The 14625-nt window shown below is 43.8% G+C and overlaps 1 protein-coding gene across 1 annotated transcript in view; it reads left to right on the forward strand.

Annotated features, from left to right (window-relative positions):
• Positions 1 to 352: 352 nt before the first annotated feature.
• Positions 353 to 14625, forward strand: part of GALNTL6 (polypeptide N-acetylgalactosaminyltransferase-like 6) — a 327656-nt gene continuing 313383 nt past the window's right edge. The window contains exon 1 of the mRNA XM_014948400.1: positions 353 to 388. Coding sequence (XP_014803886.1) covers positions 353 to 388 — 36 coding nt within the window. The remainder of the gene's footprint in view (positions 389 to 14625) is intronic.

Below are 14625 nucleotides of genomic sequence, written 5' to 3' on the forward strand. Positions count from 1 at the left end.
TGAAAATAGCATAAATTAAGTAGAGATTAGGAGAATGCGAGCAAAGGTTTGGGGCAGGCAGGCAGGTTGTATGCCCGCCTGTGCCAGGGTCTGTGTGTGGATGAAGAGCAAGGGCTCCCCGTGTCTGTTCAGAGCCAGTGCCTGGGGGATCAATGCGGGCCCCTCACGTGTGTTCCTGCCACGCTAACAGCTGCCGCAGGGCCAGAGACGTATTTTATCCCGCATGGTTTTGCCTCGCCGTGATTAACATCTCCCAGTTTTGCATGAGATAAGAGAGGTGTCAGTCCCAGGCAGTTTGTCTCTCTGTTTGCCACCCAGTCCTGGGCTGTGTCTGCCGTGAGACCTTTGGGTGATGCTGCTGGAGCTGTGCGTGGTGGTGGTGGAGAAGGTGAGGTCACACCTTGGGAGGTCTGAGAGATGCTCACCCGCAGGAGTAGCTCCAACAGGTACCAGCACCTGGAATCTCCCTTCTGCACACACGGACTTACCCGTGGGAAGGTGTTGGCAGTGCCTGGCAGAGCTGGATGGCTTGAGAAGAGACTGTAAATTGTACCAAATCTTGTGCTGCACCAGTGTCCTTCGGTGGCTGCCCAGCTCCGAGTCAGCTGCCTTGCACAGAATGTAATACAGGGCAATAATTCACTTTCTTAATTTTGGTGTGGTTTTTTTTTTTTTTAATGAAAGGCAGAATACCTGCTGTGGCCCTTCAGTGGTGAAAGCCCTCTTGTTTTCAACAGCTCCATCTCTTGCCTCTCTCTCTCGTTGCCTTTTTCTTTGGAAAAAACATGTTTCAGCTTCTTTAATGTTTTTGATATCTCATTTGATTGCTGGGTAAATTATTACATTGGATTGCTTGAATCTTGGAAATTTTTAGATTGCTTTTTCTACAGAGTGGTAGTTTCACATTAGCATGGGGAATGCGTGAAAAAGACACATTAATGCCATCCTACAAGAAATATATTGCTATTTTTCAGGCTCTGATAAATGACTGCATTTTAAGTTGCATTTGATATGGATACAAAATGAATGACAGGCTTGAACGGATGTTGTTTTTCCAGAATTGCTCAACATAAACTAAAGTGACAGTCAAATTGCTGATCAAATTTTGCAATTATAACACAAGTATAAAAATGTAAATCCAGAAGTTTTATGACATTCAGTAACGAATTCTCCACTAAAGTTACAAAATTGTTAGAGACACAGCATACACAGGCATAAAAAGTATCAGGGAAGGCTGTAAAAATTAGCAGAAAACTCAAAAAAGGCATGCAGAAGCCTCACAGCAAAATATTCCTGCAGTATATTTAACCTGTGTTTCACATCACATTATTGAACCTTTTTCCGCATAAGGGCACCCTTGACGTGATTCCCAATGATCATAGAATCATAGAATGGTTAGAATTGGAAGGGACCTTAGAGATCATCTAGTTCCAACCCCCCTGCCCTGGGCAGGGACACCTCCCACCAGACCAGGTTGCTCAAAGCCCCATCCAGCCTGGCCTTGAACCCCTCCAGGGATGGGGCAGCCACGACCTCCCTGGGCAACCTGTTCCCATGCCTCACCACCCTCACTGTAAAGAATTCCTTTCTAGTATCTAATCTGAATCTCCCCTCTTCCAGTTTAAAACCATTATCCCTTGTCCTATCACTCCACTCCCCGACAAAGAGTCCCTCCCCAGCTCTCCTGTAGGCTCCCTTCAGGTATTGAAAGGCCGCTATAAGGGAATTTCTCCAAATACGCAGGGACACTCCTCCTAGTGCTGGTCAGATTTTATATGGGTCTATATTAGTTCTTGATCTGGATAGTGAAAAGAGTGGTTCTATCCACTCCGAGAAAAGAGTGGTTCTATCTCTCCGTTTTCCCTAAATGAATCCATTTAAGAGCTACAAGCCCAACAAATGCACAGCCGAAACATCTGTATTGGCCCATGCTTTGCTAACATGAACTTGCCTTCACCTTCAAGTGCCGGTAAATACAGATGGAATTTAAAAATGAGGCTGGAAGTGGTGTCTTGGGCCCTGCAGACAGCCCTGTCCTGGGCACAGGGAGCTGGTGGAGCTCCTGCAGGGAAGCAGCCAGGCTGCAGAGGGCTAGGAACCAAACCTGATGGAAACGTGGTCCCCAGCCTGGTGTGACCTTCCCCGTCCCCTCGCTGCATGAGGAGGGGGTGCACTGAGAGCAGTGAAGATGCCCCGGGGCTGTCTAAGCCATCCGTGTACAAAGCATGGACAGAAACTGCCCGACAAAGAGTTATTAACGTGAGACTAACTTTTTTACAAAACCAAGGGGGTGTCTCAGCAAATTACTGCTCTGAGATTCCAAGAGCTGGGGTTGCTCTCCTGACCCCACACAGAACAACGGGGCGGCCGCCGAAGAGAAAGGTGGTTTTGTTGAAGCAGATTCAATATGAACAAGCGAGAGAGGAATTTTTCTTCAAGTGCTCAAGACGCACAACAGATGTCTCCTTCAGAAGCAATGAAGAAAAAACTGTTTTATGCTGGGAGAAGGGAAAAAGAGATGGCATCCTGCTAGGCAGCAACCTGCTCCTGCACCTGCAGTGCTGTGCCTGACGGATGGACGGCGGAGAGCAGCCCGGGACACGGGTACTCGCTGCCACCCCCAGAGTCTTGGGGAAACCTGCCCTTCCCTTGTCCTGCGGTTCCTTCGTTTGGGGAGTCCGGGGGGGAAAGTCCCTTCCAAATTGAGCTCAGAACTAAAATGCAGGGCGTTGAGACTTCAGTGCATTTTAAAGGAACTGTTAGTAGACCAGATTCTTCAGAAATGGCTATTAGTGTGGGCTTTGAGATTCTTCTTTTGTTTATATATATATATCTATACACACAGAGAGAGAGGTTTGCTTATGGGCAGGAGGCAGTGAGGAGACCATTTTTGCTTCCTACAGGGAGAGGGAGTTTATTTTTCTTGGCATAATATGCCCTAACAATCTTAGGAGGAATGGAATGATTTTGTGAGACACCTTGCAAATAGATGGGAAAGTTTATGTTTAGGAGTATATATTTGGTAGTTGACAGTGTCTTTGGCATTTCCCAGGTTATGTTTTTTTAAAAGAAATGTGGATTTCTGGTTTGTTTCTTGTCTCCCCCCCTCCTCTTTATGCACAGATTGTATGTGGGCTGGCTTTATGTTTGGTTTCGAACATTGATAACTTTAGACCATCTACTGAACTTTTTTTTTTTTCCTCTCTACTTCTAAGTCTTGAAATATGTGGGCAATAAAAATGTTGGCTCGTTTCATGTCTGCCCTTGACTCTTTCCAATCTTTCCCATTAGCTGCTTCTACTACTTAGACAATGGACTTGGATACGCGTTTCTTGAGGAGACTGTACACCAGTTTGTTCAAAGAACACTTGCCCAAGGCTGCTGTTTTTACACTGCTCTCAGCTAACCTGCTTTTCTCCTGACTCCTGTGATCTAAAATGATCAAACGACAAACCTTCTCTTCCATTTAGTAACCTCCTTCCTATTGCAGATTAACCTCCCATTTCCTGATCTGGGTGTTAGAGACACCAGCTACGCTCTTCTAATGATAATGGCGAGCGAGGAGCTGCGGGTGTTAGGATGGAAGTGAAAGGAAGGAAACATGAAAGAAGGGAAAATGTTCAGCCAGGAGAAGAATAAGGAAAATGTATCCCATCACATATATTTCTGGAACTCCTAGGTCATGTTGCTCTCACGTTTCCTAGGCTTTCTCTCTCGTGTTGCTCTAATCTGCATCTCTGACATATACTGTTATCATATTATTATTTTTTTAAATGCATGCTAACTGCAACCTTGCTTCTCTATTCTAATTTATTATAGCATATTAGTAAAGCTACTTTGGAATACCCTGGATTAATGATGCATTTTAAACTGCTTTAAAATGACTGCAGGTTAGGTCAATTGTTGAAGCAGTGCCAGTGAGGAATATTTTATTTTGATTGCAGTAAGCTCTTAGTTTTATGTTAACTGCATCCTACAAACATGACCCGGGGACTTTTAATGTTGCAGTCAATTGAAATGCATGAATAAAGCGTGCTTCATATTTGCACGTAGGAAACTGGGGCTCCTTCTGGAGAGGAGGTCTGTGAGGTCCCACAGCTGAAGATGGGGAGAAGGGAGTGTGTTTACCCCTGGCTGTGGACCACGAGTGGGAAATCGCTGTCATTTGTGGGGCAGGCTGGGCGAATTCTGTAATACCCGTTATTGCCCAGAGCCTTGTTTGTAAAAGCAGTGCATTTCATTTTTTTTTTCTTGTAAAATCCAGATCCTTCATTATTGCACAGGTAACTATATTTCTTGCCCTTTCTATAGGTGGAAAGTGTTACTTGCTTTGTTCTGCTTTAGACTTGAGCTTATTGCATATTTTCCAAAATGCAGGGATGGGTTTTTTCACATCCCAAATAAGTCTCCCAGTTTTAATCTAGTCTGCTTTTCTGCGCAGAGATGCACTGTAATTTCTCCACCAGATTCTAACATTATGGGCAGCTTATGCTGCAAATTTAAACAAACAAACAAAAATTAGCTCAATAACAAAATTTAGTAAGGCAGTCTCATTTCAGTAAAACTGGCATTTCCCACACTTCAAAGAAGTCGGACTTCCAGGTCTGGCTGTGCTTTGGGAGCCCGAGGAACTTGTTAAGTTCCACCAGTAAATTCAGGCTGTGGTTGTAGGTTTTTTTTATTAAATTGGTCTCCTGGAAGAGGAGCTGAAAACAGGCTCCAGTCGTGGCCCGATAGTGCACCTACACAGGACTCGTAGGAATTTGCTTAAAATAAACCCAATATGCACCTCCCCAGAACAATGTTTCCGACTAGTTTAGAGGTCTGTTAACTAGCTGAGAGGGATAAAACCCGTGCTTAAAATGAAGCCCTCTGCCTGTGTAGGAGAGCAGCGGTTTGACAGCGACTGAGGAGCTCAGCAGAGATCCTGAACATCACACCACTTAGGTGGAGAAGCAAAACATAAAACAAGACCGGAAGATTCATTCCAATTGCCTCAGAGGAACCGCAGGAAGGAAAATAAAAACCCTTTTATGTTTGGGGTCGTTATTAGCCTGAGGTACTTCCAAGGTGCTTGAAAATTAAGATGATCTATGCCTAGGAAACGGGGGCGTAAGCAAATGGTCTGTGGGATCAATAGCCAGTGTTTGGAAGATTCATTATAATGTGCAGAGTTTATATAATGGAAGAGAGAGAAAATTAAAAAATAGCAAGTCTGGGGTAGGACACAGGCAGAATTTTACCGCTATTGCTAAATATCTCTCCACATAATCTTCTGTCTTTCTCTGTCTAGCCCTCTGAAGTAAAATGTGGATAAATATAAAATAATGTATATGGGGAAATAAATAATCCTAGTTTTACATATACAGCAATAACTTTTGACATAGTAATTGCTACTCAGGAAGGAGCTCTTGATGCTTATATTAGTTTTATGAAAATGTTAGCTTTCATTTCCAAGAGGATAAGAGGATAACATTGTTATGACTACTGTGTAAATTCATTGTGTGCTCTCAAGTACCGCGTGCAGTGGTAATCATCGCGGGTGGGGTGGGACAGATGCCTCTCCAGGGGGACTACTGAGTTAAGGCAGGGCTGCATTGTGGGGCGGCTGGTGGGAGGACTGAGGGTACGACAGGTGTCTGAGGAGAGAGGAACACGGGAACCATATGCAGGGATCACTTTGTTCACTCTCAATAGAAATAATGGCATTAAATTAAATAGCGACCCAGGTTCAAACCAAGCGACAGGGACAGGTCTGCGTGCAATAGGTGATTGAGCTGCGGAGCTGTCTGAAACTATTAAAAGCTTGCAGGGCTCCAGGAAACAATCGAATGCATTCATGGAGGAAAAATCCATTAGGGCTGAAGACAGCACCTCTGGCTGGCAAAGTCTTGAACCACCCGTTGCTGGAGGCTGGGAGGATGTTGCAGGGAAGCGAAGTCATTTGTTTGCCACGTATTTGTGTCTGTCTGTAGGATTTGCTGTTGATCACTGTCAGAAACAGGTGGCTGACTAGATGGACCTTCTGGTATGACTTCTATGAAAGTCGTTCTTTGATGCTGTGTGAGTTCAAGTCACCCGTGGTGGCTGTGGATAGGAGCTCAAGCCGCGGGGTGGGAGGGGGTGCAGAGCGAGTTCCTGGGCGCTGGAGAGGGTTCTGACGAGCCGGGGAGGGCAGTGGGTGCCGGGCAGGCTCCCCGCGGCAGCGCGGCTGAGGTGTGCTGCACCGACAGACACACGCCGTGGCCTGAGTGACACCGTCACAGGGTGCCATTTCCTATTAGAAATCCTTGTCTTGGTGCATCAGTTAATATTTGAGGGAGACTAAAGGCACAATTTCAAGAGTCTAAACTTCAGTGGATACCTGCAGGGGCACCGATCCCCATTGTGTCCATCCTCTGTTAGGTGCTAGCAGCAGGACCCCAGGGACTTAGTTCTCATCTTTATGCAACACTTTCTCTTTTTCTCTCTTCTAAGTAGTGTTAAATTTTTCCTCCTCAGGGTAAAGCAGGGACATGTTGGATATGGTGGAGTGTTATAAGGAGCATCTTCAGTCTGAGATGGTGGAATTGTGTCAGTATATATGGAACAGCTTGGGAGGGGTTGTGGTTTTTGTTTTAGGGTTGGTTTTTTTAAGTACTGAAGGGAAATATTTGCCTATATTGATACGTTGCATATAAAGAGGAGATTGTGGCCTGAAAATACTTAAATTAGTCTGTGGAATATCTGCAGAGCTGTACATTCATTCCTCTGTAACTTGAACTCTCGAGTAAATATAGGTATGAACGTGATGTTTTGCTGTTTCCGAATGGTTCCCATTTTCCCACTATTGAACTTTGTTTGATTTCAAGGCTGTATTTTGTATTTCAATATGAATAGAATCTGCCACAGGAATGTGTATCTTGCCAACTAAGAATAAAGAAAATATCTTTTCCTTTCCCCTGCCTCAGTAGAGGTTACTTACAGGAAACCTTACTCATTAGGATTCTATGGGCTGAGCTGGTCAGGGACTTGCCAGGTGCTTACTAGAACACCACTTAGGAGCCTGCTGACAGTAACCGGTGGAGATAAAAGCTCATCTCTTCTTCCCTTTCCTATTTTTTTCTTTTTTTAAGTGAATAGCATGATGTGAAGCTGCTAATGTAAAGCAGTACTTGTAAAATGGAAAAGGTGTTTTTAAAGAGCTCTCCTGGAATTTAGTTTTAGAATCACAGAAGGGTTTGGGTTGGGAGGCACCTTACAGCCCCCCCAGTGCCACCCCCTGCCCTGGGCAGGGACACCTCCCACCAGCCCAGGTTGCTCCAAGCCCCCTCCAACCTGGCCTTGAACCCCTCCAGGGATGGGGCAGCCACAGCTTCTCTGGGCAACCTGGGCCAGGCTCTCACCGCCCCCATCATAAAAAAACTTTCTTCATTATGTTTGCTCTAAGTCTACCCTTTTTCAGTTTACAGCTGCCGCCCCTTGTCCTGGCACTGCAGGCCTTGGTAAAAAGTCCCTCTCCACCTTTCTTGTAAGCCCCCTTTATATATTGAAAGGCCACAGCAGGGTCTCCCTGGAGCGATGCAGGCTCATTTACTGAAACCTCTTCCCACGCGGCGCTTCTACCGATGATGCAGAAACGTGTTTCACGTCTCTCTCCTGGCCACGTGCCTGTTGTGTGCTCTGGCTTCTCAACGAGCTGCAGTGTCATACTGTCACCTCTGCTGTTGACCAGGTGTCAGGGCTTGAAGTTCAGAATTACACAAGTGCTTCCAGGGTGTTTCATAGCAAAACAACAAGATTTTCAAAAAAAATAGCCGTGGTTGCCATCATGCTCATTACGGGAGCGCATCTCCCGTTGCCGTCAGTGGGAGCGGAGTTCTGTAATCAGGGCTGTCAGTCACCATCTGGGCTGACTTTCTCTTTCAGAGCTCAGTCTTACCATCGAGCCCTTCCTTTCTGGGATGCCATCTGTCAGGCGGCTTCTTTTGACTTGTTTCCAAGCATCAACCTTCCTACCTCCCTTCATGTCCTCTTTTGTGCTCCCAGCAACCTCTCCCATCTCCCTTCTCCCCGCTGTTTGCAGAACCCGTTCTGAGAGCCGGTGCGGACAATGCGGCCCCCGGCAGTGCCAGCCCCTGCCAGCCCCGGGCACCCGCTCAGCCAGGGGAAGAAAATCTGTGGGGAGGCCGAGCCTTGGAAGGCGTTGACCCCGAGCCCTTTGTCTCATCCCTTCCCGTGATAATTCAAAGCAGTGGCTGAGGGAGAAGCTGGAACCGCTGATGACTTTGAGTCTCTGCTGTGGATGAAAGAGATCAGTCAGTACGGCAGTTACCTAATAATAGCTTACCAAAGGGTCGGCTCTTAGAGGTTTAAAAATAAGATCAAGTACCATTAATCTAGCGGTAGAACTGCTTTTGAAAGGCTTTTACTCAGTAAAGCTGTGTTTATGAAGACTTAAAAAACTGTAGTTTTGAGCTGCTGGTTGCTAACAGCCTGGCATACAGTGTTTTCACCCTGAGATAAGGGGAATCACTGAAAGAATGTATTAGAAACAAGAAATACACAACTTTGGAAAAAAAAAACAACCAACAACAACATTTTTTTATATTAATGAAACAAAGATCAGTTAACATGTGGTTTAATTATTGAGTTATGAATATAATTCAGCCATGATGCTCGCGTTAAGTGACAGAGGAGATTTGTATGTCTCCTTCCAAGGGGTTTCAGGGATGGGATGTTTTCCAAACAAAATTTCAGTGAACTCTTGTTGGTTTATGAATTTGATTTGAACTATGAACAAGGATGATTTAGACTTTCAAAGAGATAGAAAAAGCAGTAATTTTTATAGCGGTAGGCTTTTTTAGTGTATATATTAGAAAACCCAAGCTCTCTCACATTGTGACTAGACAGTCTGCAGGTAGAAACAAACCAATTACTGTGTTCTTATTGTATTCATTCTCAAAGGAAAATACTATCTAGTGTGAAAAGCCCTGCTTATTCCAAAGGTTAGAAAATGTGGCAACAGACAATTCTGGAACAGAAAATTGAAAGAGAGATTTTGCAGGATCAAGGCTTGCCAGCACCTCACCATGCTGTGTTTGCTCATGGTTATTTTGCATAAAAATTAATAGCAGGAGACTGTGTGGGAAAAGTATAACCACACTGCAGAATGGTTGCAAACTGACATGCAATAGCTGTAGATAATTTCGTTTGTTTAAGTGTATGGAAATGAGAATAAGCAGTATTTTTCCTGAGAAGCTAAGCTGGCATAAGGCACATGCCTTCTTCCAAATGCCAGATGTGTTTCCTGCTGGGAAGTGGTGGGAATGACCCAGTACTGGCCTGTCCCTCGGTGCCTGAGGCTCCCTTCATGACTCCAGTCCCTCGGCGATGCCCAGCTTATCGCCTCCTATCTTGGTGATTACCGTCCCTTATTTTTAAGATGCAGCTAGGAAAATTTCTGCTGGGAAGCAGTTTTCAGTTGCAGACTAAGAGAGTGATACACAAGAACCAGATGAGCAATAATTATTGCGAATGACATTACTGCTCAGCTTTGCCTCGCAATGGTTTCTTGAAGGCTCTTTTCTCTCCGGTAGGTGCTGCAGGGAACTGGACGCTTTGGTGCTTTTTCTCCTAGGACAAGATAGCTGTGATTATCTTACACCTCCAACTGCATGGTGTCATTCTTGTGCTATTCCTCCTTGAGAGGAAAATGAAGAAATTTGTCTGACAGGACCGGTAGAGAGGTTTTTCACCCAGGTTAGTGACACACTTAGGTATTTTTCAGTCTTACATTAAATCTTCAAGGTTCCCCGAGCAATCAATCTGGACTATTTCTGTTAGGGAAAACTGTCCATTTCCTTCATTTCCTCCTTCCTTCTAAGCAGCCAAATAGATGGGAGAAAGAAAGTATCATTTGAACTTTGCCACCAGATTTACTCGTGGTGTCCTTCTGTGGAGGAGTGATAGCTGGGAGCGAGGATGAGGACCCCAGCTGCAGTGTGTCAGCTTCCAGCACCTCTGGCCCTTTACCTCACTCGGGTTTGTCACGGCAGCTCCTAGTTGGGCTTTTCTTTCGGCCTGTCTTGGAATTTTTCTGATGCAGTTCATGCACTCTTAGGTGAAATGGGGCAAAAAGATGTAAAGTCCAAGGAAGCAGCACGGTCCTGTTGTCACCTACTGCTTCCCTCTCCCAGTCAAATTCCGTAGGACGGTGCCAGCCCTCGCTCCAGGGGCCTGTGCACCTATGCAGGACGATCCCCTCTGTGATTCCGTTTTCTTTCCAGGCAGTGAATTGTGCACGGTTCAGGTGCTGCTGGAAACCGCAGTACAGCCGTACGTGGGAGTTTTTCACCTACACCAGAAAAAGGCTGTTGCTACAGCCTTTGCGGGATGCCTGTGCCTTGGGGGATCTCAAGCGTGTTTTGTCGCTATGGGGCCTTTCAGTTATTCCTGGGTACAATTTCGTCATTTGATCACTTTCCTTAGACCAGGCCCTGAGCTGTTATAAGCGGTGAATCGGCCTGGTTGCTGCAAAGGCAGCTCATTTCAAACACCTTGTGTGCCGCAGTGACCAGTGACACGTGCAGTCCTCGGGGAGGTGTAACCAGACAAAGCATCTCCTAGTGGGGCATCGGATCTAGAGCCAAAGGACTTTGCCGTTAGGAAGGATGCTGCAGGTGGCATGCTGTACTCCTGGTTCTTCCTGAAGTCCTCTGAGGGTACCTCTACCCTGCCAGCTCCTTCGCAATGTCCCGGTGCCTTAGAATTCCTCTGACACAGCCATTTCCCAAGGAAAGTTCCCCACTTTTTATAAAGAGTCACCTTAAACATCTGGGCATTGATAGGAATTAGGTAAAAATTACTACTCCTTAATTTCACCATATAAACTTCTCTTAAATAAACATTGTTCAGTTTCTGTTTGTAACTGTTTGCCTTTTGTTTGTAACTATTAGCTCTTGCTGTAACCATTTGCCTTTTTCACTTTCTTTGCAATGAATAATCACAGTTTATTTACAAAATGTGAACTTCTGTGTTTATATCAGTTTCATCAGCCCCTCTCCAGCCGGGGCTAGCAAGAGGTGTTAGAGGAATTTTATTATTTTTTTTTTTGAGTTCCTGTGATGGATGATTATGGAATAACATGCCCACAGGGAAAATTATTTCTTCCTAATCCTTGTCAGTTAGTGGTTGGCTTATGTCCTGTAGTCTGGAGGCTTATATCCCATATACTTTACAGCTAAGCTCACACAGTACTTCATTTTAGCTGACTTCAAATTTTGTTCGTTACTGACTTCTAGCTTGGGAATATTATTATTCCTTATTGTTCTGCACTTCGACAAAATCAGTCAAGAGGCCATCATTCTAACAGAAAGCTGTGGCCGATTGCTTTAAAAATAAATGATAGTTGCGCTGACACAAGAGAGAAAAAAGGTTCATTAAAACTCATGTTGGAGAGCTCTCATCACTCTTTTTCCATTGCATTTGACATTGCCTGAGAGACTGTTATATATTATGTTTATTTTTAGAGACTATTGTTCTCTTTAAACCTGCTCTGCAACTTGAGGAAAGCAATAATGCTTTCAAACAGAACTTAAATTTACAGAAGCAAGACATTGCCTGTTTCTGTTACAGTAAGGGCTGTCTCATGAAAAATCTCTTAAAAAATAAGTTTGACTTTGGCAGGGAAGAAAAGAAAACCATAAGGAGAATCACAGAGTGCTTTAGGGCACACAGATTGAAAACCTGTGCACCTTTTATCAAGAATGTAATGACATTTGTGAGTGCGACCTTCAGCATCTCATGCGTTGTTTTTGTTTTTTTTTTTTTTTTTTTTGTAAATGAATTGTAATATACGATGATTTGTATTTGTAAAGAGATGTTCTATATTTTGTAATTATTGTATCGTAATTGAACTGCAGCAATATTTATGGACCCTAATTATTGTAACTCTCCACAGAATTCTAGATATAAGTATTTTTACTTGGAATATATAGATCTATAGCATAAATATTAAAATAGAGCCACCTCTCAGTGTAAATCTCTTTTTGGGATAAAGTGTCAAGTTGGAACTTGGTGTTTTTTTTTTTTTTTTTTTTTTTTTTAAATAATTGCTTTTGAAGTGCTGAAAAAGCAAACCAGTTTCATTTAGTTCACTTTTTTTCCCCGGGACTGACCTGCTCTGCCACTCGGTGTCCTGCCCAGATACAGAGCTCATACAAAACTAGTGTGTGCTGTAATCATACGATGGGAAAGGAAAAATATCCTTCCAGAGCCAAGCAGTTAGAGTAAATGAATTGGAATATGTTTCAATTCCTTTCTTAATGTATGTAATAAAAAACAATAAGAAAATGGCAAATTATGTTTTAGGATTAGATTTAGATCTATACAACTAATGCATAGATCTAAATGCAACTAGTTTCAATTAATGAAACTAGTTTCAATTAAAACATACTGCAATACTTTGGAGAAGCATATGGTTTAACCAGACAAATTGTAAAACAACAAATATCCTATATTTTGCAAATTGGTAAGCAGATTCAGGGAAAGCCACACATTTTTTGTTTGCCTTGTGTTCTTTGTCCTCCTCTATGTTTCAATTCCTAGCTACTTTGCAGGGATCAAATACTGGTTATTGTGGTGGCCTTCTTTCTCCTTGTAGGTACCTTGGGGGTTCGCCTCAAGCAGTTAACATCGAGTGGATTGTGGGATCATGGTTTCCAGGGGCTGGGGCTTCAAAACACCTCCACAAACCCCTAATTTCAGGCCTCAAGACTGACTTTTGGTCAGATGACACAGACCACAGCATCCTATTGACTTGTCAAACATGCCGGGCTTCTCCTTGTCCCTGTTAATACCGGAGCATCGTGGCTCGCTTCCACCCGAACCGAATGTTTGTAGGGAGAGGCAGATTCGTGACTGAATAAAAATTCAGAAAGTAAAGCTATCATTATATATTCTGCATTGCTGAAGCAGCTAACACATTATAACAGCTGCCAAATTACCTGTAATCAGCATCCACACAATAGAAGGCACTCCGCATACTGATGAAGTTGTGATTAACACCTATTAACAACATGGGATTTGTCAATGAAAAAGTAAGGATGATTCAGTGCAGTATTGGGAAAGAATTGCTGCCTGTGAAGTTTCCTGACGTTGGACATAGTAATTTTAGGTTGTTGTCAGAAATTTGCTAACAGTTTAAAAACATGCCTTGAAAAACTGTGTTCGTAACTGCTAAGAAAAGGAAAAGTGTTACAAAATCATGCTTTAATGGAACAAGTAGGGGGTCTCCTCCTGGCTCTTCCTCTCCCCCTTTTGACTATATTAAAACATACATTTTTTTAGGCACGTCAGGTCTCTAATTTCCTTAGAATTGTCTATCTAGATTATTTTTTCTCTCTCTTTCTCTCTTTCCTTTTTCATTCTGCATCCAAGTGCTATAAAACTCGCTGTAGTAATCTATGATAGAAGGATACACTAATTACTGTAACACCAGCCTTGTTAATCCCCCAGGAATAATGTAGAGAGCACATGGGCTTCTCTGTAGAAGAGTTACTAGAAGCAGCAAGTCAAGAAAGTATGATTTTTTTTTATTTTTTTTTTTAATGCTCCCGAAATCCCAGCAGATAAGTAGGGACACTGAACAGAGTATTCCAATTATTTCTCATGCTGAATTTCCAGTCTAAGACTTGGGACTTCATGATACGACAGAAACCTGATTATGGGTTTTAACCAGCTTGGAGCTCTCAGGTAGTGTCTTGACTCTGGTAAAATCACAGAAATCCACCTCTGGAAGGTGTGAGTTTGTGCTTTGACTTGATGGAGTTAAGGCTCCTGGATGTTGGAGGTGCTGAGTTCTTCAACACTTCACACTTAGGAGGACTGTGTGGTGTTCCAGAAGGCTCTGTGGCCCTGAGGATTCCGTGTCTCCATCCTGTGCTTACCGTGTCCTACCTAATTCCAGGATGGGGAAAGGGCCTGGATGGCATCAGCCGCGAGAAAACGCTGTTCAGAGTGCAATTCCTTCACTGCATCCTTCTGGAGAAGCCCAGCTGAGGGCAGAGGTAGACAGCTTTCATTGACAGTGACCCTGGAGCTGTATTTGAACATCCTTTCTTGTAGAGGAGATGCAGTGGTGGTGGGTTTTATCTCAGCACTTTTCTCTCCAAAGTTAACGTGGTGGTGAGAACACGTGTAGACCCAGGTTCAGCTCCCTTCTTTGCCTGGAGGGAGCTAAGGGTCAGTTTCCAGCTCTCTGGAGAAAGAACCTACCCATTTTCAGGCAATTTTAAGACCAGAGTGCTCTCCTTACTGCCTGATGGAGATAGAGCTGAAGCGAATTCAGCACTTGTTGGTTATTGTCTAGGGAAATTAAGTTATTTAGGTCAGACGAGGTCATCCTGTTTAGCATGAGTTCTGTAAATACAGCATCAAATCTTTTAGCATAGTTTGGCAACAAAGAAAATTAGCTTTCTTACAGGGTTTTGTGAAGAGAGGTATCAACAAAGCCTGTCTCAGAACACCCTCGCTGCGTTCTGCTGAGACATCTCCCCGTGTCGGAGATCCCACTCCCTTCTCTTTCTGCAGCATATTTTGTCAGGGTTTTTTAGACTCATCCATTAACAGAATTGGCTTGTCAAA

This window comes from Calidris pugnax, unplaced genomic scaffold, assembly GCF_001431845.1.
Source record: "Calidris pugnax isolate Ruff unplaced genomic scaffold, ASM143184v1 scaffold172, whole genome shotgun sequence".
NCBI lineage: Eukaryota > Metazoa > Chordata > Aves > Charadriiformes > Scolopacidae > Calidris > Calidris pugnax.